Source organism: Ctenopharyngodon idella, chromosome 9, assembly GCF_019924925.1.
Source record: "Ctenopharyngodon idella isolate HZGC_01 chromosome 9, HZGC01, whole genome shotgun sequence".
In the NCBI taxonomy this organism is placed as follows: Eukaryota; Metazoa; Chordata; class Actinopteri; order Cypriniformes; family Xenocyprididae; genus Ctenopharyngodon; species Ctenopharyngodon idella.
In genome coordinates, this window is record NC_067228.1 from 20,759,422 (window position 1) to 20,785,175 (window position 25,754).

The 25,754-nt window shown below is 36.9% G+C and overlaps 1 protein-coding gene across 1 annotated transcript in view; it reads left to right on the forward strand.

The window, feature by feature from the left end:
- pth2ra (parathyroid hormone 2 receptor a) overlaps positions 1-25,754 on the forward strand; it is a 61,959-nt gene that overhangs the window by 34,235 nt on the left and 1,970 nt on the right. The window contains exons 9-12 of the mRNA XM_051906901.1: positions 5,943-6,009; positions 12,210-12,304; positions 15,010-15,148; positions 19,691-19,732. Of these exons, the coding sequence (XP_051762861.1) occupies positions 5,943-6,009; positions 12,210-12,304; positions 15,010-15,148; positions 19,691-19,732 (343 nt within the window). The remainder of the gene's footprint in view (positions 1-5,942; positions 6,010-12,209; positions 12,305-15,009; positions 15,149-19,690; positions 19,733-25,754) is intronic.

The window sequence follows — 25,754 nt, forward strand, 5'->3', positions numbered from 1 at the left end:
GTGTTACCAATCTTTTCATTTATTAGGAAATATCATAAATCCCTTTATATTTTGCAATAAGTTTAATTGGAAGGATATTAATGTTAGACATGAGCAGCTGAAGTTTACTCGTAACAAGGTTCACTCTGTTCTGTTCCTAACTGTTTGGACGGCACATACAGGACAAGAACTGACAAAGAATGTGGCAAACCAAAGACCTTAAGTACACTTAAAAAACCACTTGAGGAAAATAATGTATGATTTGTGCAAGTGCTTAACTCACAAGACATTCTTTTACTCTTTCTTTTTTTTTTGTTCTTTTAGCACTTTCAGTTCTGAAGGAGCAAAGCGTTGATGTTTTTTCTCACTGCAGTATTTGCTCAGGGTTTCTCTCACCACTGAGTAAGGGTGTGTTCACACTTGTCAAGTTTGGTTCGATTAAAACGAACCCTGGTGCGATTGCTCTGTTAGTGCGGTTCATTTGAACATGTGTGAACGCTGCCATCCGAATCCTGGTGCGCACCAAACAAGCGGGCCGAGACCACTGAAAAGATGGGTCTTGGTCCGCTTCCAATGATATGATATTGATTCCAATGATATATGAATGCAACACGGACCAAAGACATGTAAACGAACCAAAAACAGGAAGATGAGACCCTAAAAGGGACAGAATCCTCAAGCATATCGGTTTTTCTCGTCATAGTCTCGAGTTTGTCCTTCACAGGCATCAGACGTGCGTCTCCATGCAGCAGATCGTTTGTGTGTGTGATGGATGGATTCCCGCCGCTGTTTTGACTCCTTTACACATTTTATAAGCTCTTCACAAGTTCCCAGCTGGCCAAAATACCATCATATGCAGGCTACGCACACACAACAAGCGCATTTATCTCAGCACACAGCATTGTTTTGGATGTTCGGTCAGTTCCTTCTCAAAATAGGCAATACGTCATAAAATCCAACCAATCAGGTTGTGAACGTATCCCTATGCCTTTAGGTTCGGTATCTTTTGGTTCGGTGATAAAATTGCCAATCTGAATGCTAATCGGACCAGGACTAAATGTTTTTTTTTTCTTTTTGGTCCGGACCAAACAAACCAAACGAACCGAACTACAAGTATGAACGCACCCTAAGAAGCACTCCATTTACATAATGAGTTTCAGTCGGTGTGTTTCTTGCCTTCTTTTGGAACTTTTTCATTGGCAGAGTAAAAATAAAGTAATTTTTTTATGGAACAGTTTGACCAATTAATTAGTTGACCGGAACTAACTGTTGAATAATTAGGGCCCGAGCACTGATGGTGCGAAGACCCTATTGTAATTGCTCAGTCAATTATTCTTCTTCTCTGAAATAAATCACATTTTTGAGGGCCTAAACATGCTTGAAAACTTATGAAACTTTGCACACGCATCAGAAGTGGTGGAAATTTACATCTGATATGGGTTTCAGAATTAGGTGTGGCAAAATGGCTCGATAGCGTCACCTACAAAATTTAAATTAAGCGCCGTTTGCGCTACGTTTCACGTACAAGTATGAAATTTGGTAGACAGATGTATCAGCCCAATACCTACAAAAAAGTCCCTGGGTGCAAAATCAGAAAACCCGACAGGAAGTGAGATGTTTTGAGTTTTCTCTGCAAAATTTTTGCAGTTTTTGCTATTTCCAGATGTTGTACTTTAACAGACTCCTCCTAGAGCTTTAATCAGATCAACATAATATTTGGTCAGGCTAATCTAAAGGCCTTTGTGACGGTAAATTGTGAAGATGTAGAGTTTTCACTGAAGGGCGTGTCTGTGGCGGCTTGACAAAGTTCGATGTTTCGCCATGAAAACAGAAAAAATCATGTTTTACACTGTGATTAACTCCTCATAGAGATTTAACCAGATCAATATCATATTTGGTCAGCCTAATCTTAAGGCCTTAGCGATGATAACTATCAAAGATCTTGAGTTTTCACTAAAGGGCGTGTCCGTGGCGGCCTGACAAAATCTGATGTTTCACCATGAAAGAGGAAGCTGTTGTAACTCAGGCATACAATGTCTGATCTGCCCCAAACTTCACATGTTTGATAAGAGTCCTGGCCTAAATACATCTTTATGCCAATATTCAGTTAGTCATAGCGCCACCTGCTGGAAACAGGAAATGGCATGCTTTAGAATGTAATTCACTCCCAGAAACATATTTCAATATGCCACAAAGTACCAAACATACTAGAAACACGTTAAATCATGCAACACTTGGCTAAGTGCTAATGTATGCAATTAACGCCACGAAACAGGAAGTTGTTGTAACTCTATGAAAATATTCAGAATGCTGTCTCTTTTTGTCACATGCGTTTTACAAAGCTTTATAGATGAACAAATGTTTGAAGAACAATTACTAGTATTTTTTTTTTCCCAGTAATCTAATCTAAATTAAAATACAGGTCATCAAGATTGTGTCAAAAACACAAAACAAAAATAATAATTGCTTTTTAATAGGCTGAATGGCTTTTGAAACTGACATAGAATTTTCCAACTTTTAATTTCATTTTAATTAACTTCCTTGTTATTAAAGATAAAAATAGCTTGTCTTATGTCTCACTGATCTTTTATTCCACTTGAGTAAAATACTAATGAAATGCTCATGCAAGAAGTGAGACTGCTGAGCTCTGTAAATTATCCTGACATTTATCAGCTCTGAAAGATGGTGGGTTAATGGCTTTCTGCAAGACCATAAAATGTTCCACTCTGAAAAGCAAAGTAGATTACAGGTATCCTCAAGTTGTCTTGATCTGCGTTCCTGTAGCGTAACTGGTAGCGCTAACAATGCTGAGGTCATCAGGAAATACACATACTGATAAAATGTATACCTTGAGTGCATCATAACACACTGGCTGCCAAATCAGTAAATGTGAACGTTCTCTGGGTGTTTGATATTCCATATGCATCTCAATATTTATGTACTTGTTCTGCTTTTCTTTTTTTTTGAGTCAGAGAAGCCATAATTTTGACCTAGCAGCAACACTGCCAAATATATTAAACTTGTTTAGTGCAAGAAGTAAAATAAAGTACAAATTCCTTTCATTATTTATATGAATACACTATATTTCTATAAACAATACAAATTAATAAATTGTTATTTACCTGCATATTTTTCTCTTAAACTTTTTAAAGGAGGTAAAATGGAAGAGAATTGCTGTTTTGAATTGAAACAGCATGTAAGAACTGATTCTCAGAAATGAATTTAAAAAATTTGAGGAAATTTAAAGGATTAGTTCACTTCTGAATGAAAATTTCCTGGTAATTTACTCACCCCCATGTCATCCAAGAAGTACCGCGGTAGGGCGAAAAACTAATTTTCTCCTCCAACTTCAAAATCGTCTGATATCATTGTTTTACCTTTTTTTTGTAAAGGGCGTTTGGCTTAATCTTTGCAAATGTGATAATGTCATGCGTGCGGATCGCAGAGCAGTGCAAGATGAGCATTTATGGTTAAAAAGTATATAACTTTTTTTTTTTTTTTAGAAAATGACCGATCGTTTCACTAGATAAGACCTTTATTCCTCGTCTGGGATCGTGTCGAGCCCTTTGAAGCTGCATTGAAACTACAATTTGGACCTTCCACCCGGTGAACCCCACTGATGTCCACTATATGGAGAAGAATCCTGGAATGTTTTCCTCAAAAATCTTAATTTCTTTTCGACTGAAGAATGACATGGGGGTAAATTATCAGGATATTTCCGTTCAGAAGTGAACTAATCCTTTAATAGCAAAGTGTGTTAAACAGAGCGTCGGAACTGGACCTTGGAGCAGTGGAAAAAGTTTGCCTGGTCTGATGAGTACCATTACGTGGACGGCGTGTATGTATATGCCATTTACCTGGGGAAGTGATGGTACCAGGATGCACTGTGAGACAACAACAGCTGGCAGAGGGAGTGTGATGCTCTGGGCAATGTTCTGCTGGGAAACCTTGGGTACGGCCATTCACGTGGATATAAATTTGGCACGTGTCACCTTCATAAACATTGTGGCAGACCAGGTACACCCCTGGTGTTCCCTGGTGGAAGCGGTCTCTTTCAGCAGGATAATGCACTCTGCCACACTGCAGACATTGTTCAGGAATGGTTTGAGGAACATGATGAAGAGTTCAAGGTGTTGCCCTTGCCTACAAATTCTCCAGATCTCAATCCAATTGAGCATCTGTGGGATGTGCTGGACCAACAATTCGATCCACAGCGGTTCCACCTCACAACCTACAGGACTTCAAGGATCTGCTGCTAATGTCTTGGTGCAAGATACCACAGCACACTTTCAGGGGTCTTGTATAGAGTCTTGTATAAAGCAGCTTGGAGCTGTTTTGGCAGCATACGGAGGACCAACAGCATATTAGCCAGGTGGTCATAATGTTTTTGCTCATCTGTGTATATTGTCTTGGCCTAGTATCAAATTGGAAATCTGAATGGAGGAGTCACATTCAAAGCCACTAAAATACATTGACTGCATATCAATTGAATTCCATATTAATGTGGCATGTTGCTCTGTTGCTTGGCAACTGTAAACAGCAACAGTTATGAACTATATGAACTAATACTTTGCAGAAAGAATTATACATTATACATTTATTTATTGAACATTGTTTTTTCCGCTCTTGCTGCTATTTTGTGAAATCAGTAAGGTTTGCAGTATGCCTATACCTTTGAGAAAAAAAAAATGCTGGGTTAAAAACAACCCAAGTTGGGTTGAAAATGGACAAACCCAGCAATTGGGTTGTTTTAATCCAGCGGTTGGGCTAAATGTTTGCCCAACCTGCTGGGTAGTTTTATTTAACTCAACTATTGTTTAAGAATGACTATTGCTTGCTTAAAATGAACCCAAAATAATAACCTTTTGATTTTTATTGTTGCCTCTAGTAATTTTGTGTCTGATTTTTAATTTTCAACTTATTTTGGGTTCATTTTAAGCCATACAGTACAGCCATACAGTACAGTAATTTTTAAGCAATTGTTGGGTTGCCCAGCACGTTGTGCAAACATTTTCAACCCAACTTGGGTTGTTTTTAACCCAGCATTTTTTAGAGTGTAAAAACACGTTTTAACCATAGTAAATCACTGTAACGTACGGCCTCTCATGGCATATTGTATTAGTATCTTCATATGATTTTTCACTGTTGATTTCCAGGTTTATCCTGAATATTCGGATTATTTTGTTATTGTTGGTTATGGGTGGCATTGCTTATTTGTGTGCCTTGTACAAAAATATGGTACTCCGGTGTTTCTCTGTTGATGTTATTCTGCATCTAAGTGTTTTATTTACTACTGTTATATAAAAAGCTATGACTCAGTCACATTTTAATGAGTCCTTGTCAGATTGCATGTACAAGAAACAACAGCACTCCTTTCTTTGTTCTTTTACATGAAAGTAGAATGGATTATCACATGATGCTCTGCCTGTACCCATATTTAGTAATTGTCTATGGCACTAAAAGTCATTTAAATAAGGATTATAAAAAATCAATTCAAATTGTAATGAATGTAATTAATAACGAATGTTCATTATGGCTCTTTAGTTTTGCTCCAGATTGGCCATGCATTCAGCATCCTTCTGAGTACTTACAGTATATCCTATTTATGGACAAAATCCTCTGCACGGTAGATTATCCATTCAGCTGCACATCATAGTAAACATTCCTAATTGGATTATGAATGCCATAACAAATTGGTGGTAAACAAATGGAAATGAGTTTTATAAAGCGCCTGAGCTTGCTCAAAGTGAAAGAAGGGGTCAGTGACTTCAAGGAGAGCTAGAGAGACTAAACTATGTCCTTCTGATCTATACAGTATGTACTGTGAAGTACAGTATATCATTACTAGCACTGCCTCTGGGACTGGAAATCTGCTTCTCTCTCACTGTCTCGCTCTATGCCTCACATCATAATCCATGTGTGCCACTTAATTTATCATTCGATCTGTCTTTTTATCTGTGCAGATGCTGGGAGCTGAGTGCAGGAAACATCAAATGGATCTACCAGGTCCCCATACTGACAGCCATTGGGGTGAGTAAAAGCGACGTGAAAAACTGTCAGGCCCTTGATAAACACGGCGTGAGAACCAAGCGGCAGCCTGGGAAACAGTTCAAAGACTGAGGCAATTTACCCGGAGGAGGGAGAAATTGTCTAACTTTAGCTTAACTTTTCTCTTTTCTGTTATTCAACACTGCAAGATGAAAAGAACTTTGCCAAAGAAGGCAAATGTCAGAAGAACTGGCAAGAACATTACCATAATTACAAAGTGTACATGTGTGTTTCTGCCAGTTCTGCCAATTATTGGATGCAGACAATAACATGATTCAGACCTGGGCACAGTCAGAGAGACTGAAGTGTCTCAGCGGGGGTCCCCACATTAACCTAAGTTCTCCGTTCTAGTTCATTCTGTTCATTTAAAAACAATTTGAGTTTAAATTAACTGGGGATTTATTTAGTTCGGTTAAATTTAAGTGAAGGTTTATAGCTGCTGGTTTAACTTCTCCAGACTCCACCAGTCAACTGCCAAGTTAATATCAGCTATACATACAAGTGATATGCAGTGACACCAAAAAGTATTTGAACACTTTAAAGTCACACTTAAAAATTAATGCGTCAGATTTAAAAAAACAAGATTTATGAAACCAAGTGGTAGACATTTTCTGAATAATAACTGTCTTGCTGTTTTTGATCTAAAAAGGTGTTTTTAGTCAGTGTTTGAAATAAGGGTAATACTTTATTTTGATGGTCCACTTAAGATATTCTACTGTAACTTTGCAACTACATGTCAGCCAACTCTCATTACAGTATACCATTGGTATTAATGAAACTAATTATTACCACATTATTACTTATTGATTATGTAAGTGGCTAAATGTTAATTAAAGTAGTGGTTAAAATGTTTATTTGTTACTACATTGTAACTGCATTAGTTATTGATTAGTTTCACATTCATTATTAAACTGTATAGTTCATTAGTAGTCTTTTGGGAGGCATGACAAAACTGTAGTTTACTGATTAGCAAAAGGTGAACTACCGCATTCAAGTGCTTCCTGCTAGTTTGTGTAATGTATAGTTTTGTTTCATGTTCATGGTTCATGTCTTTTATTTTGTAGTTTGATTTCATGTTGCTTGTTTGTCATGCTTCCCTTGTTCCTCATGTGCTCCCTTAGTCCGTGTCATGTTCTGATTGGTTGTTTATGGTCATGTGCTTCTCAGTTCTGTTCTGTCATTGGTTCCCTTGTTCCTTGTGTCACTTGCCCATTGGTTGTCTCAGTCATGTGTTCACTAAGTTATGGTATTTAAAGCCATTGTCTTCCATGTTACTTTGTCATGTATTGATAATGTAACCCTGCTGTTGGTGAGTGTCATGTTCAAGTCTGCTCATAGTCAAGTCAAGTCAAGTCTGCTCATTGTCAAGTCTGCTTATGTTCAAGTCAAGTGGTTGCTTAGTTTGTTTGTTCACTTTGGATTATTAATAAACTGCACATGTATTCATCAACTCGCCTTTAGTTGGACTGATCATTACAGTTTGTTAATCAGAGTTTCTTGTTGTTACTAGAATATTAATTTTGCATTGCTCATTTGTTACTTATTTGTTCCTGTGTAGTTATTCATTAATAAAGTAACAGAATTCTAAAGTGTTGCCAAAGATGACAGTAATGGCTGCAGAAAATTCAGCTTTGCCATCAATAAATAACTTTTCTCTTTTAATATATTTTGAAATGTAATTTTAAACTGCTATAATATTTCACAATACTTTGATCAATTTAATGCAGACTTGTTAAGCATGAGAGGCCTCTTTCAAAAAATTAAAAAAAATCAAACTAGTGTAAATGCATATACTTTATGTACAATAGATATTATTCAATACAGTATATGCATCAACCATAATTCATTATGCAGTAGCTTTAAACGGTTACACTAGATGGTAAATGTATTATGACAGCTGCTTCTCAGTCAAGTCCATTGAAATTGAACACCCCTTTTGCACTCTAAAAACCAGTTCTAGTAAGCTATGAAAAGGAAAGTACTTATCCTTTTTCACTCTACATTCAGACTTTCTTGGCACAGATATGTCTGTCACTAGTCCGCGTGGTCCAGCAGTTTGATGATTGGTCATATGACACCATCGTTTCTATAAGGCCCCAGCCTTCACAGCTGGCATTGATTGCCTTCTGCTAGCTGCTCTCTGGGCAATCTACTGCCATCCAGGTGGCAGAGAGGGTCACTGCTGATGTATTCCTGAGTGCCCTGCCATGAACCGAGTGGAGAGCTGTGAGAGTAATGGATCCACAGATGCTAACGCATCTCACTGAAGCGATTGAATAGACTCAGCCAGGCGAGTGAGCCGTGAGAAAGAACTCTATATTTTCGCCAAAGCAACGCAGGTCAAAACATCTATCCAAATGTGACAGTACTCTGGTTGTAACAACTTTCCAGGGGTTTGTTCATCCACAGATGTATATTCTCATAGTTTACTCTCCTTCATGTCATTCTAAACCTGTATGACCTTATTTGTTTTGTAGATGTTACATCTTGTGTGCAATGAAATTGAATGTTGAAAGATTAAGCTCCACAAATGGCAAAGAATGAAAAAACAGACTTGTGCAATATATTCCAAGACTTCTAAAGTCACACGGTAGTTTTGTGATTGTTGAACAGACCAACATTTGTGGGTGAACTAACCCTATAAAAATGGATGAGCTCACTGTTAGTTTTAAAGGGATAGCTCACTATAAAATGACAATGTACACACCCTCATGTCGTTCCAAACATGTCGTTTTCAAAAATGAGAAATAATTTGGGAAATGTGTCAGGGGTTTTTTTGCTGTTGTTGTTGTTGTTTGGTTACCAGCCAGATATCTTCTTTTATGCTCCACAGAAGCAAGAAAGTCATACAGGTATGGAACGACATGAGGATGAGTAAATGACAGAATTTTCATTTTTGGGTGAACTATCCCTTTACGTCCCCATATCTCTTCATCTGTAAAAATAGCAAAAGGCCAAAAATAAAGTAAATTCCTAATAAAATCTATTACAATGAAGGAGAAAAAGCCTTCATATCACCAGACAGTACTGGGTACTTTCCTTTGAAGTGCCTGCAGGCTTCAATAATGTTTTGGCCACATCCACTCACCTAGATGATGCCATCATGACAGTCTGTGCACAGGGGTAACACCTGCTCTGACTCCAGATGGCTCTCAACAGGACCAGACTATCAAAGAAACTTTTTCTTAGGTTACAAACTTTCTGAAGGTCTTTGATTGTACTGATACCAAGTGACAATATTTATTGTTCTCAGGCATGCTGGCAAACAGCGAAGCCAGGACTTTTGACAGGGATGGCCGGACAGGCACCAGCAATCACTTTGTGGTGGCACTGCAGCATCTATTTACACTGAGTGCAAATAGTCAACGTCATTGTACTACCAACAGTAGTATAGGCTACCTTTTGTACAAATAGCACACTTCTTCTGTTTACACTTTGTATGAATAGAATCTGTCAATTAGTGTAAATAAGATGGTATTTTTTACTTGGAGCAAAACACTATTTACCATTTTTTTTAAATAAATAGCCATTGTAATATTAAACGGTACTACTTGCAGTAATTGCAATTGTGGTGCTGGTGGATAGTAATCTAACACATTATGTGCAGCCGACATTTTTGTTTTATTCCTCATCGTACTAATTGAAAAGAATCTTACACTACCAAACCTTTGAAGTTCAACTCGTCTCAACTTTAGTCTCTCTAGTTCGTCGTCTCTACAGCTCATTTTTCATCAAAGCATCTCCAAGGATTGATAATATATATTGAATTAAATCCTCAATAACTACACTGGGATTGAGTAGATGTCATTTTTAGCAAAATATTATTTGAAACTGAATCACAATAACCCTTAAAAGGCCCACAAATGACTGGCATACAATTCAAATTTTTATTAATTTCAAGAGGATGTAGGTCTAAAGTTGACATTGTTGATTTTTTAAGTTATTAAGTTAATAGATCTTTTATTTTAATGTATTAGGTGATGATACACGGGGCAACTTTTTGAGCAATGTTGCCGGGCAGTGTTGCTGAGCAATGATGCTTGGGTACTTTCCTATTGAGAATGGGCAACAAATTTCTATCTGGATACTTTAGATTGAAATTTGTTTCCCATTCTCAATGGGAAAGTGCCCAAGCATCATTGCTTGGTGACGTTGCCCAGCAACATTGCTCAAAAACATTGCTCCCATGTATCATCACCTTTATATAGGGGATTATGAATGCAGTTTTCATGGCATCATAGTATCAAACATTTGAGGGATGTGTTTATGTGTGGATATTATGGATATTACGTGTGCATATGTAAATAGACTCATTTGCATTAGTTGAAGGTGTAAATAATCTCCATACTAGTGGGAAATTTAATCGTGTATATCCAGCTGATCTCACATCAAGCAAATGTGTTATTCCATCTGCTTGGTTTTCCTGTTATCACTGTAAAGCTGATAAAGCTAAACAATATGTATTGTAAAAAGCGCTATATAAATAAAGACAACTTGACTTGACTATAACTAAAAGACAATTAAACAAGTTTGCAGTTGTTCTTTTTCTCCTCGTTGCTGATATGCAGTTCTAAAATACTGAGATAATATATATTCAACACACACACAGTCCTATATAATGCTTAATATTATTCAATCCCATTGTGTATAGATGGGCAAGAATGAATAAGAAAGTCAGATGTGTAATGAGAGTAAAATCTGGCCAATGATGATTCATATGTTGCAAACTGTTAAAGCACATTTCCATTTTTTCCATACTCCCACTGAACAGATGGTAGATATGGGGGTAATATTCTGCAGAAGGGGTCATTTAAATGTGTGATTGCAATGATTGGGAATAACATATTTTCCTGTGGCATGTCAGAGAAGAGCTCCGTGTGTCCTGTGTGGAGAAGAATGTGGTGTTTTTCATCACAAAGAGATATTTCTGCAAACAGTCATTTTGATTGTCTTTTCAGTGCTGTCAGTGTCCTCTTTGATCTATTTGAGGAATAGAAATATGTGTATGCAGGCATTGCTACACTCTTTAAAATAAAGGTTCCAAAAGGTTGTTTTCACAGCGACACCATAGCAGAACCATTTTTGTTTTTTCCAGAGAACCTTACAGTGAACTGTTCTTAAAAGAACCATGTAAAGAATATTTTAAAAATCTAAAGAACCTTTTTCCACTATAAAGAACCTTTTGTGAAATGGGAATGGAAAGGTTCTTCACAGAACCATTGATGCCAATAAAGATCTTTTATTTTTAAGAGTGTATGCAGTTTTAATTTTTTTTAGGTAGTATTCAGAGCACAATCTGAGCTTGTCTTTTACCGCCCCTGCACCTGAACATCAGTTATCTTACATTTTTTTTTAAAACATTAGCAAGTTTTATTCTGATATGTAAATCTATAATAAAGTGTCTGACTTTTGTGGTTACTGAAATGTTGTTTTGAAAGTGTTTCTTATGTAATAGCTTTAAATCATTTTGTATATGCACTTTTTTTTATATCTACCCTCTTTAACCTTTTGGAGGCATTTAAGTTCATTAATCATGAACACACTACTTTGTATTATAATTCATGTTCAATAACACCAATGCTTCTAGGAGAGCAATGTATACAGTTTCTTCATTAATTATTCATGCTCAGCCTAGAAATCTCTATCTTAGCATTATTTGCTTCCAAAACATTTTTTTAGCTTATAAGTACATATGCAAAACAGAAAACAAAAGAAAGTAATAGAATAAATTTACACACAAAATAATGCATCTATAATGGAGTCCTTTTTGTGTGTGAAATGCTGAATTACAAATACCATAACTTAAATTATACCCTTAAGCTTATTTTCTACTCCCAGAATGCATTTTTGTTGTCTTATTGATTTCGAACTGAGCTCAAAATCTGCACAGACATCCCACTCATTGTGATTAAGTAGACAGAAATTAGCATTTTTTAAATGACATCCCAGCTCATTTGGGAAAAGCCAGCCATACAAATCACTTATACAGTCATCTGCTGGTGACCCCCTGCGACAGGCTTTATTGTCCAGTTATCCATAGTGGATCAAATGTTCATAGTCCTCAGTCCTTATTACAGTTTTTCAGCTACACAAATTGGATGAATTGCGTGAGAAGGGATTTTATTAGCTGTCACCTTTTACTAACTTTACTTAGTTCATTCTCTCTGCACTCTCTTTTTCAGCTGAACTTCATCCTGTTCGTGAATATCGTGCGGGTGCTCGCAACCAAGATCCGTGAGACCAACGCAGGCAGATACGATACTCGGAAACAGTACAGGTTTGTGCGTCCACTTCCATTGTTTTTATGCATTCAAATGCCTCAAAACTGTGAATTCAGCATCATACCAGCCTGAATTGTCCTGTGTCATTACAGTGGCACCATCTCTGCTATTAGATTGCTGAGAGTGGAAGCTATCCCTACAGCAACTGTTTATTTCCTTATGTAATTTAGGCAAAACCTTTCATCTGACAGCTTGGAGGCAGAATTGCCTGTGGCTAAGAGATGCGATAATAAGCTTCCCCTTCCTACGCCTACTCATTCTGCGGTTTGATTCGGATTGTGGTTTCTATCATTCCATCATGTCCTGAAATCAGTGTCACATTTTAAGGACACTGGTTATTATAGATTTGATCCTATTACATGCGGAAAGAAAGAAACATTTTTGGCTTCCATTTTTATCTGGCTTTTAATAAATGCTTTTAGACCCGATAAATGGGCATTGGCATGTCAAAATGTTATTCTGGATTCTCCCTAAAAGATTCCAGTTTGGAGCAAAATAATGCCAATGGATGTCATTTTGCGCCGCGAATAACAGTAATCAATTTGATTATTGCTGCCTCCCCGCTAATTAGTGTTATGCAGAGCCCCAGATGTCAGCTCGCACAGCTGGTAGAACAGACATGACGACACATCAGTCGTGTTTGCAAACACATTACTAAACTGCGTTTTGCTGAGCCAAAGAGAGCCCTGGCTGATTCCTTGTCATAATTGGAATAGAAATAAATCTGTAATATGAATGACCTCGCACGTTCGTGTGTCACATCGTTTGACTCTTATTTGGTACGTCGCTTACTTTACTAGAACACTTTGGTTGATCAAACTTAGCCGGGCTTCAATTAAAAGAGGATTTACACCTCATGATCTTCTAGCATGGCTCTTTTCCAATTATTTTTCATGATTCTTTTCATGACTAATTTGCAAGACATCTTAACCTGTCTTACAGGGCAGGCAAGGTGTAGCCATTAAGATGTTGCACATGTCTTTATTCTGATTAAAGCCACATGGAGGTGTGTGGGGTGTCATTCATCAAACAAGGATTAAAAACAAAAATTTTTGAATTCATATCACAACTACCTCACACTCTGTACTTGTCGTCATCGGCCTACACAGATACCTCCCCAAGATCAAAAGAGTTACAGGAAACTGTGCATTAATAGTGCTTAACAGGACATTTCAGCCAAAACCTAATTCTGTCATAATTTTTACACCCTCTTGTCATTCCAAATCTATATGACTTTCTTTCTTCTGTGGAACACAAATGGAGATGCTGGCAGAATGTTCACTCTTTTCGCATGAAATTGAGTAGGGACAGATGCTGCCAATCTCCAAAAAATGACCAAAAATAAGCGTAATAAAAGTCCATTGTGTCCTATTTTCAGCAAATGACGTCTTCAGTATCAGTCCGTTCCTGACACAAATCTACCATTTAGTTTCAGAAGACTTGGAAATGTAACACTATTTTATGGTGCTTTTATGTCTTGAGGAGTGTGGAATATGGAAATATAATACTGAAAATAGCAGCCTGAACATTCTGCCTAAAGGTGCGATCACATTAGCGAAACTTCTGTGCAGTGTTAATTTCGTAGTACATAATAATAATTTAGTACATAATTTTCGTCACCGACATTTTTTCACGGACGAAAACGAGACGATGACTAAATAAAAATGCGTTTTGAATGACTGAAACTATGACTAAAATCTACTCTAATTTGAGTAGATTTGGGAATATATCCAGTCAGGACTGCTGTCCTGTGTGGAAGATGCGCACATTTGAAGTGTAACGTGCTGATCTAACCGCGGGAAACGCGGCGCTGTTGCGCACTCTACAGGCTCGCGCAGCAGTACTACACTGCTTCGCAATTAATGAATAGCGCACATTTATGCCAAGCGATTGCTTATGAGCTAATGTTGATAAATTATGACAATGTTTACTACACGATGTTTATATGGTAGTATGTTTTAGACGGTTGTAAGAATGCATATTTAATCACCCTCATGAGCAGCCTGCTAGAGTGCAGACTGCAGACATTTCAGAATAAGAGTCACGGTGTATTTCGGAATGGTTTATAATTATTATTTTTTCCTGGTCATTATTGTTATTTTGTTTACACAATAAACTGTATTTAATTTAATTTCTATTTAATTCATAGTAAACTACTGTATCTTCTGTCACAGGAAGGAACGACTAAGAACATTATTTGACACATTATTCAATATATTTTACAAGTATAAGGGTTATTATAGTTAACTAAACCTAAAACTAAATAAATCTTAATTACTTGAAATAAACGTTAACTGAAATAAAAAATAAATATATACAAAATATATAAAACTATATATAAATATATAATATATAAATGCCATTTAGTCAAAAGACTATGACTAAAACTAAATCAAAATTTGCTGTCAAAATTAACACTGCTTCTGTGAAACCCTGCAGTAAAGTAGATCCATTGTGAATGAGGAATTTTTTTGACTCATTTCCCAGGTGAAAGTGAGATCCCTATTGAGATAAGAGCATTTTGCCCACTGAATTTCGCTGTACAAAGGTAAATGTGATCGCAACTTAATATCTGTTTTTGTTTGCCATAGGGAAAAGAAATTCATACAGGTTTGGAGTGTCATGAAGGTGATTAAATAACATAATTTTTGGATGAACTGTCCCTTTAACTGACAGAACATTTTCATTTCTCTCTGTTCAGGAAGCTTGCCAAATCCACGCTTGTGTTGGTGCTTGTGTTTGGGGTGCACTACATTGTGTTTGTTGGAATGCCGCACACCTTTGATGGTTTGGGCTGGGAGGTGCGGATGTATTGTGAGCTCTTCTTCAATTCTTTCCAGGTACTTGGAAATGATGCTTTTATTGCATGAATAGCTAATGTAATCAGTGATCTCTGCAAGTCAAGATGCATGTTTTTCTTTTGATAATCCAAAAATCATAAATTCAAATTTGTTTTTTAGCATAATTTATATAAATGCTGTGCATTGTAATATTGATTTGGAAGAAAGACTAAAAAAATGAGAAGGAAAAACACTATTTATAAGCCACTGATGACAAGCAATTTTTTTAAAACTGCTCTGGCAATGAAAGTTTTTTTTTTTTAACATTAAAAATGATTTGAAAATATACAACTATCATAGCGGAAGAAATATTTTCATCATAATTTTTGCTAAAGAATTTAATGGTAATGTTCTCAGCTATTTAACCTAGGTTGTACAAAATGCACATGGTAATAATTTACTATTAAATATAATTAAAAACCCATGGATTTTGATGAGAATTTTGCTGACATGAAGATGCTTGTTGCACAAACTGCAAGCAATAAAACGTTCAATAATGCGTAAGACATAAATTGACAGGTCAATCCAATTCACAGCACTCCAAATGGGCTTGACATCTGATGACACACCACATTGATTTTTTCTGAGATGTTCGGCTGTCTTAAATGACAAGTGCTGGTTAGGTTAATAGTCTTTTATCTGGACCTGGATGACAAGACTCAATGCATGTCCTTCACATCAAGAACAAATCATTTCCATGTCCACTTACACTATCTTCAGAAACACAGCCACACACATTTACAGAACTGAATTTCGACAGAACTGGAAAAATGTAAAAGCATTTCATTTGTTTTTATAATATATAAACTAAACAGGTGGTCAGTGTCAACTGTATTTAATTAAATACCTACAGTAAGATAATGATTCCAAATCACTGAAAACAGTGTGTGACCAAGAAATAAACATGGCCCAGTGCAAATTCAAAAATATTCCAGAGACAGTGCTACATTATTTCTTAACCTCTGAATCGCTGCCAAACTTACAAATGAATGTCTTTATAGATGTGTTTTCATCAGTGTTTAAATAGTAGTTGTGAAGTAGAAAAGACTTACTAATCCATTAGTATTGGTCATACTTAAGGCCAGTTCACACAAAGAACGATTACTATAAAGATAACCACAAGGATAACTATATTCAGGGTTGCACATAGGGAACACTATTTGGTCTGGTTCTCAAGGGAGCACCTGAAAATGTTGTCACACTTTACGTGACACACTTATCCTAAAAGCTGTCCTCATCAGTTTCCTCCTGAATGCTCTCCTCACTATCTTCTTTTCTCTCGAACATGGTAGATGATGATTATGATTTTTTATTTTTTATTTTATTTTACTAACATTAATGACACAGACAACAGCAAGAATATTAGGCTGCTGTCACTTTAAGAAGGAGAGCACGGACCGAATAACTGACACACATCCGGTTTCTTTCTCAACTGTACACTTATGACATAACCGAGAGAATACTTGCCGAGACAGGTATTTTGACATAATTTTGTGTGTGTGTGTGTGTCCGTTCAAGCGCAAGTAAACGCGAAAGGAATTAATTCGGTGTTTGAGCACTGTCTGTCTCTCTCTCCCTCTCTGCGTGCGCGCATTTCAGGGGTGTGAGGCTGTATGCACAGATAACAGCTCGCGAGTCCCGATTTTCGCCTCTTCCGCTTTTAAAATCGTTTGAATGTGTTAATTGGTGAGACAAAACACGTCCAAATGATAAACTTACACTCTATGATGATTAATTGCACACCTAATAATTAAAGAACACACTTATCATCATGATTGCTATCTTACCAGAGATGGAGAAAAACCCTACTCCAGTAAGTAAATGTGTCCCTGTGAACCGGTCCTCAAAAATGTTGGTACTCAAAAGCGTTTCCCTCCATGTTTTCTGGTGCACCTGTGCACCACTTATGGTGCGTTCAAATCCTCCTAGGAAGTTCGTATTTACGATGTGGGAAGTCATGTTTACGACAGCAGGTGCGTTCAAGTCACTTTCTTTGGAGTAAGATGGCGGTGTACCTTCTCTTAATTAATTACACAAAAATACAGCAGTTTTACTTATAGAAAATGAAGAACAAAAAATGTGCATCAAGCGTGTTTTGCATTTTTTTTAAATGTTTTTAGTTAATTTATGAAGCCACTGTAAACTTTACTGTTACATATTATGTTGTCATATTATAATGCTACCATATTTTGTGCAGGCAATTAGTTTACTTCGTTGTAAATACAAACCCGATTCCAAAAAAGTTGGGACACTGTACAAATTGTGAATAAAAAAGGAATGCAATAATTTACAAATCTCATAAAGTTATATTTTATTCACAATAGAATATAGATATATCAAATGTTGAAAGTGAGACATTTTGAAATGTCATGCCAAATATTGGCTCATTTTGGATTTCATGAGAGCTACACATTCCAAAAAAGTTGGGACAGGTAGCAATAAGAGGCCGGAAAAGTTAAATGTACATATAAGGAACAGCTGGAGGACCAATTTGCAACTTATTAGGTCAATTGGCAACATGATTGGGTATAAAAAGAGCCTCTCAGAGTGGCAGTGTCTCTCAGAAGTCAAGATGGGCAGAGGATCACCAATTCCCCCAATGCTGCAGCGAAAAATAGTGGAGCAATATCAGAAAGGAGTTTCTCAGAGAAAAATTGCAAAGAGTTTGAAGTTATCATCATCTACAGTGCATAATATCATCCAAAGATTCAGAGAATCTAGAACAATCTCTGTGCGTAAGGGTCAAGGCCGGAAAACCATACTGGATGCCCGTGATCTTCGGGCCCTTAGACGGCACTGCATCACATACAGGAATGCTACTGTAATGGAAATCACAACATGGGCTCAGGAATACTTCCAGAAAACATTGTCGGTGAACACAATCCACCGTGCCATTTGCCGTTGCCGGCTAAAACTCTATAGGTCAAAAAAGAAGCCATATCTAAACATGATCCAGAAGCGCAGGCGTTTTCTCTGGGCCAAGGCTCATTTAAAATGGACTGTGGCAAAGTGGAAAACTGTTCTGTGGTCAGACGAATCAAAATTTGAAGTTCTTTTTGGAAAACTGGGACGCCATGTCATCTGGACTAAAGAGGACAAGGACAACCCAAGTTGTTATCAGCGCTCAGTTCAGAAGCCTGCATCTCTGATGGTATGGGGTTGCATGAATGTGTGTGGCATGGGCAGCTTACACATCTGGAAAAGCACCATCAATGCTGAAAGGTATATCCAAGTTCTAGAACAACATATGCTCCCATCCAGACGTCGTCTCTTTCAGGGAAGACCTTGCATTTTCCAACATGACAATGCCAGACCACATACTGCATCAGTTACAACATCATGGCTGCGTAGAAGAAGGATCCGGGTACTGAAATGGCCAGCCTGCAGTCCAGATCTTTCACCCATAGAAAACATTTGCCGCATCATAAAGAGGAAGATGCGACAAAGAAGACCTAAGACAGTTGAGCAACTAGAAGCCTGGATTAGACAAGAATGGGACAACATTCCTATTACTAAACTTGAACAACTTGCCTCCTCGGTCCCCAGACGTTTGCAGACTGTTATAAAAAGAAGAGGGGATGCCACACAGTGGTAAACATGGCCTTGTCCCAACTTTTTTGAGATATGTTGATGCCATGAAATTTAAAATCAACTTATTTTTCCCTTAAAATGGTACATTTTCTCAGTTTAAACATTTGATATGTCATCTATGTTGTATTCTGAATAAAATATTGAAATTTGAAACTTCCACATCATTGCATTCCTTTTTTATTCACAATTTGTACAGTGTCCCAACTTTTTTGGAATCGGGTTTGTAGAAAAGCAGGACAATGTCACTGCTAAATAACTAATATTGTGGTATTCTACCATGTTTCTCACTGACACGCCCCAACTCATACAGATCAGGACTTAAAGAAAATCCCGAATTTCCCACTCGTATTTATGACATTGTGGTGGCGTTCATGTGCGTTCAGCTCGTAAATACGATCTTTTCGACATTACTTGAACGCACCATTATGTGCACCCCTGACTATACTAGAGTCCACACTAACAAACGACGATGCTCTGTTGTCGTCTGCCATTTTAAATGCTCGAGTTTTTAAAGTGGAGTGGATTCTGATTGGCTGTCGATGTTTTTATCGTTTATCATGAAAGTGATTCCAACTATATTGTTCCTCTGTGCCGTTATAATTGGTGTGGACTCTGCTATTCTTTTAAACTTAGAATGATTTTTATAACTATATCTTTATCAATATCGTTATAGTTTTCGTCCTTGGTGTTAATGGGTCTTTAGGAATAGAGATCTGAAGAAACCGCTTAGACTAAGCATTAAACTTTGACACATAACTCTTCCTGCATTATAAATATTTCAAATCATGCAGCTTGAGAGACGTGCTGTTACTTTATAAAGTGAAATATTAAGTGTATTTTCTTCAAAAAAAAAAAAAAAAAAAAAATTTAGTTTTAATTTCTGACTTTTTTGCACTGTGCTGAGACAGCCTGCTGTTGCCCTTCTAACATCTATTTCTGTTTTTTTTTTAGGGCTTCTTTGTGTCCATCATCTACTGCTACTGTAATGGAGAGGTGAGCATCTGCAAAGCTGCTTCACAATAATTTAGGGAATATAGAAAGAATGTGCAATTGCATTCTGTACTATTTTCTCATTATGTATGGACAATTTGGCCACCTCAGCGTCTTATTTATTTGCAGCATCGAACATTGCTTTTAGGGCAATTGCACACTTCAAGACTGAAAGTTGTTGTACTGTGATTTAACAAATTGGTTTCTTGATGTGTGCCGGTGATTTTGTGCATATTACAGAAATAATTGTACACAAGGTGCCTGCAACTCATTGCAGTGTGTCTCACAAATGTTCACTTTAAGTGTTTTAGCAAGGCAGGTACTGCGATTGAGTCACTAATAGTGGGAAATGATATGTGAATAACACTGATGAAGAAGCACTTAACCCTGGATGTAAGCCTAAACTTGACATAAACTGTAAACTTGTCCTTCGGATCCGATTGGTTGATTGGAATGTTGATCCTGGAACATGTTGTACTTAGTGAAATCACATTCATCACAGCTTCGTTCTTGTAGTGTGGTGTTGTAGGCTGTTATGGGTTTAGAAAGCCAGTTTCCCACTGAAGCTAAACTGACCTCTTTGAGAAAATTATGTTGCTGTCGGAAGAGTGGCTGACTTTTGGATAAGATTTTAAACTGGTCCTGACTCTCTGAGGTCATCAGAAATCCCAGGGTGCTTCTCAAAAGGAAGAAAAAATTGCTCTTTGACATCTATCCATCATAGCCTCCTACTCATGCCTTTTAAGCTGGTTGGCTACATCACGGGTCTCCTCTCCACCAACGCCCAGTGTGTGGTGGGTGTTCTGGCATACGGCTGCCATCACTTCATCCAGGCAGATGCTACAAACTGGTGGTGTTAATGGAGATCCCACCACCCACTAAAGCACTTTGAGTGCTATGAAAATGTAACATATTGTTATTAATTTAAACATACTGCTGTTATACTTAAGTGCTTTATCACAACAAATGTTAGTTTTAAACAATAGGCCAATCAGAAGAAGCAGTGGGTGGAACAAGTGTTCTCCATTCCAACTGTCGGCTGTTGTTCTTTAATCTGTTTTGCTCTAGTTGTTGTTGAATGACAGAATTATGGTCGTGCAAATTAAACTGAAGAATTATCTCCTTTTTAATTCCCAAGTGTGAATTTGAAATTAATTAGCCACACTCAATGAAATGACAGTAAGAGGAATTTACTAAACTATAATTCAAATTAGGGATGCACCGATACTATTTTTTTTTTAAGGACTGAGTACGAGTACCGATATTCTGGTACTCGCCGATACCGATGCCTATAAATTCATTAATTTCTTTTTTCTTTTCTTTTTTTTTTTTTTTTTGGTTGATGTAGCATTTTTCAAGCACAACAAAGTGAGACTAATGAATGTACGACAGCTTCTTTATTATTACTCCATTGAAAAAAGTAATAATTTTTATGTGCTTGTCACAAACTTAAAGCACAAATTTCACAGTGTCCAATAACCTTCAAAGGGCATAATTACCAAAGTCATAATAAAAAACAAAAACAAACATCAAGTCTTTTTAACCTGCCTTTCAAAAAGTGCTAAACAAATATTACAGAACAAATGTTTATAACATAACAATGTGAACCAATGTAAACACAACCTAGGGTGACCAGATTTCTCATGGTGGAATACGTGACGAGTGAGCAATATGACCATGATATGAGAAATTTTATTTCAAGATATATATATATATATATATATATATATATATATATATATTATCTATCATTTCACTGTGTGGGGAACTGGCAAATTGGCGCCCCTGCTTGCTGAGAAGGTGCCGTGTGAAGCTGTGTGAGAAGGGGAAAGGGGAGCGGGGCGCGGCGCGGGGTACAGTTCACCTCTGGGTCTCTCCCAAATGGAACGGACAAGGGGGGGTGGGGGATCCACTGTATAGAGCAATACTCTAATGGAATTAGTGGGTTAAAGTCAGTCACACCTCGACTTTCTTCCAAATAATGCACATTTCAGTCATAATATTGAATTGTGTGAAATGGCTAATAAAAATAGGTAATACAAAACGATTATGTGGTCACCAAGGTGAAAAGGTTTAGTCTTGACTTCTGGTCGTGAGTGACAGTGTTGGGGGGATGGGGAATCTGTTAATTGTCGAGTGCTAAATAAACACAGAGATGGACAGGAAAAGGTCAAAGCCATCAGGTGCCCAATTTAGAAAAAAAAGAAAAGAAGAGGAGAAACGAGCAAAAGATAAAGGTATGCAATTATGTTCTCTCTGTATGATTATTACGGTATCCATGTCATGAATGAAGGGCTAGTGTTAATTGGTGGGTATAACTCTTAAGTTTAGCCTTTTTGCTATGATGCTTGCTATGCTTGCTTATACAACAATAATTCGGTTTTTAACTCAACTGGTACAAGTTCAGTTATTATTTATTTCCATCAGTTGGGTTAACGTTAGGCCCTGTAATTAGCCAACGGAATTTTCAAATCTGTGTAATTATAATTTAAATCGGACTACTTTTCAAATTATATTTCATAAACCAACATCTCAGACGTTATGTCAAAATGTTATGGGGTTTCAAATCAAAAAATGACTTTCTGTTACAGAACAGGGCATTGATTTCATACATGTCCACTGTAGAGGACATCAGGACTTAAAGCATGTTTATCAGGCATTTTGGGAGACACAAGTGAATATGGAAATAAATTATACATCAATATTCCTATGAAATATTAGATATTAAAATGTTGACATTTATTACTCCAATTATTACACTTCTTTTTTCATTAAATGTTGCTCCAAGAACACATTAATGTGCAAATTAGATACAGTGTATAGATACATTGCATTGAATGGGAATATTAATTTATGGCCATTTTACCCACATATTGCATAAAGTAAAATGGTGTATCAATTCATTCCATTATATCTTTCATAACATAGTTGAGAATCATCTTTATACAAATTTTGGTTTAAAAAAATCCTGAAACCCAAAAAGTTATTAAGTGTGTTTTTCAAATGTTCTAATGAAGGATTTGTGCAATTGAGAAATATCATTTTTCACTTATTTTGGGGGGTGCTCGCTCAGGGTGTAATTCAATGTAGAACCGCCACTGCTACTGACATATAACCTTTTTTCACCCACCTTTTTACGTCCACTTAAGCCATAACCGACTGTATTTACGTGAAATACTCCACGCGGTGGACATTTTGACAGCTATTTGTGCATTTGACCATTCAGGCACAAGGAGAACTGATCGTGCGCTGTCTGAGAGAACTGGGTTCGCGCACGAGAGAGAGAGAGAGAGAGAGAGAGAGAGCGAGGGGCCTCATTTATGGAGCGTGCGTACGCACATATTTGATCTTAGAGTGTGCGTACGCTTAAATCCACGCTAACGCTCATATTTAGAAAAACGGTCTTTGACGTGGAAAAGTGCTTAGAGCCATGTCAGGGTCTGAGCAGATGTACACACTTTTCCTGGTCAGATTACTGCAGGTTTTTGGAAACATAAGCTATTCTTGCAGCTCGCCAAGGATTTGGACGATGACTGGTGATCTTTTATATGTAAATGACATTAATTAGGTGTCGTTTAAAACGCGGAGAACTGAAACCATTCAGCTGTGCGCATGTTCAAGATCATTTGCGATTTATAGATTTCACATCTGAAAGAGAGGCACTCGTTTTCTGTGTGTATGTTCATTCTGTGAATCACACGTACGCACATCGGAGAAATGAGCGTAAGATCAAATTTAGGACGGTTTCTGAGCAACATTTTATAAATGAGGCCCCTTGTTTGTGTCATTCAGCGTGATTTGCATGCAGTTCGTAATGTGTGGGTTGTCATCATTAATTTTGAAGTATTTCCACATCCCTGAGGCTGACATTGTTTCTGCTGCTGCCGCCGGTGTCTCTGTGCACAGGAAATTCTGTCAGTAACGTCACGTGAGGTATCGGTCTTTGGTATCGGGGGTATTTTTACGAGTACAAGTACAAGTACATGAGCCTGGTATCGGCCGATACCGATACTGGTATCGGTGCATCTCTATAAAATACAATGCAGGTAATGCATTCTGTGAAATTAAGATTCTTCCACGCTGCACAAAAGTGAATTTATTAAATATAAAATATGACATACAAATCTGAAAAAATATACACATATAAAAGAAATGTCATCCATCCATCCAGCTATCGTTCTTTTTGTCCGTAAGGTCTATAAACTTTGAAACTTCAAGTCTTTTTTAAATTTTTTTCAAAATTTTGAAACAAGCCAACATTTATTTTTAAATCTCCTTCCTTACGTTCATGGTTAAATTTCAATTCTGCATCCTGTTTGCCACCTCAGTTCAAATTTGGGAATTGAATTGGAATTTAAAAAGCATTTTCAGTTCAATTTTACAGTTTTTCTCAATCGCTTTGGCACAGTTTTTTTTTAAACAGTCTTAACATTCTCTAAACTGTAAGTGCAGTTGTCACAGCTGTTTGCTGAAACATCAGGGGCCTCATTAAAGCGTGCGTACATGCAGATTTGATCTTAGAGTGTGCGTACGCTTAAATCCACGCCAACGCTCATATTTATAAAAAGGGTCTTTGACATGGAAAAGTGCTTAGAGCCACGTCAGGGTCTGAGCAGACGTACATACTTTTCATTGTCAGATTACTGCAGATTTTTGGAAATCTAAGCTATTCTTGCAGCTCGTCATTCTACATTAAAGGATTTGGATGATGACTGGTGATCTTTTATATGTAAATGACATTAATTACTGAAACCATTCAGCTGCGCACAAGCTCAAGATCATTTGTGATTAATAGATTTCACATCTGAAAGCGAGGTGTACGCTCGTTGTTCATTCAACGAATCACACGTACGCACATCGATTTCTCGTGTATCACATTGAGCTTTTTAGATACAGATATCAACATCAGTTAAAAATTTACTGGGAAAAGTCAATACTGTAGTAAACAAATGAAAATGAACATTTGTATTTATAAAGTACATTTACTTTTGTAGAAATGTGTTACATGTAAACTGAAAATTTACAGTTCATTTTTACACACTCTATTATGTCTTCCCCTAAACCCACCACACATCTTACTTATCTTACTTACTTATCATCTTATTTATCTTCATATTGCTCTTAAATGACAAGCAACTATGAATTTTCAGTTTACATGTAACACGTTTTTTCTTTTTTTTCTTCTTTTTTTTACAAAAATAATACAAATGTATTTATACAGTACTACAGTACTGTTTAGGGTTGTGATATTCCTCCATGTTCAAAAATGGTGGTGATTGAGCTGGGCAAACTCCATATATATGATTCCTATTTCATTACAATGGCAGGCCATTCGCCATGTCAGATATTTATGGAATATTCATGCATGTCTGAAAGATTTTGATAACTGAATGGATAATTTTGCATGTGATGGCTCACATGATGAAAGAATGTTTAGAAGAATGTTTTTAAAGAGTTTCACTAAGAATGAACTCTTCAGTTTTGATCAACAAGCCATATGCATTTAGTTATTGTGCAAATTGTAGACAATTGTACTTACTCTTTTGCACACGTCCCAGAACACTTGAAATTTGAAATCTGATCAGATTTAGCAAGTGTGAACTGCCAAAAATCACATGAAATGTTTTTATAGATAAAAACAATTTTATAATTTTTTATTCATTTTTACAAATCCTTTTCAAGCTACATTGATATGTGGTTTGAAATCCTATTCAAATCATATTTCTGGAAATCCATTCGGTCCGACTACTCTAATCGGATTTCTGTGGTTTATGTAACTTTCTCATGACACGTAATACATAAACATCAGACGTTGTTAACAAGTCGCTGCAGAAACAAGGTTGTGTTGTTGCAAGGTGCCAGACGAGGAGAAAATGACAATATAATGGAGACATGTGTTGAGACAACAGCACGGAATAAAGCCACACATGCGTTTCTGTCGCTGCTTCTTAAGACTCAGTAGTCCAGCGTGGCAGCTGTAAATAAGACAACATCTGTATTGCAAACCCCTCATGTTGTGGTTGTT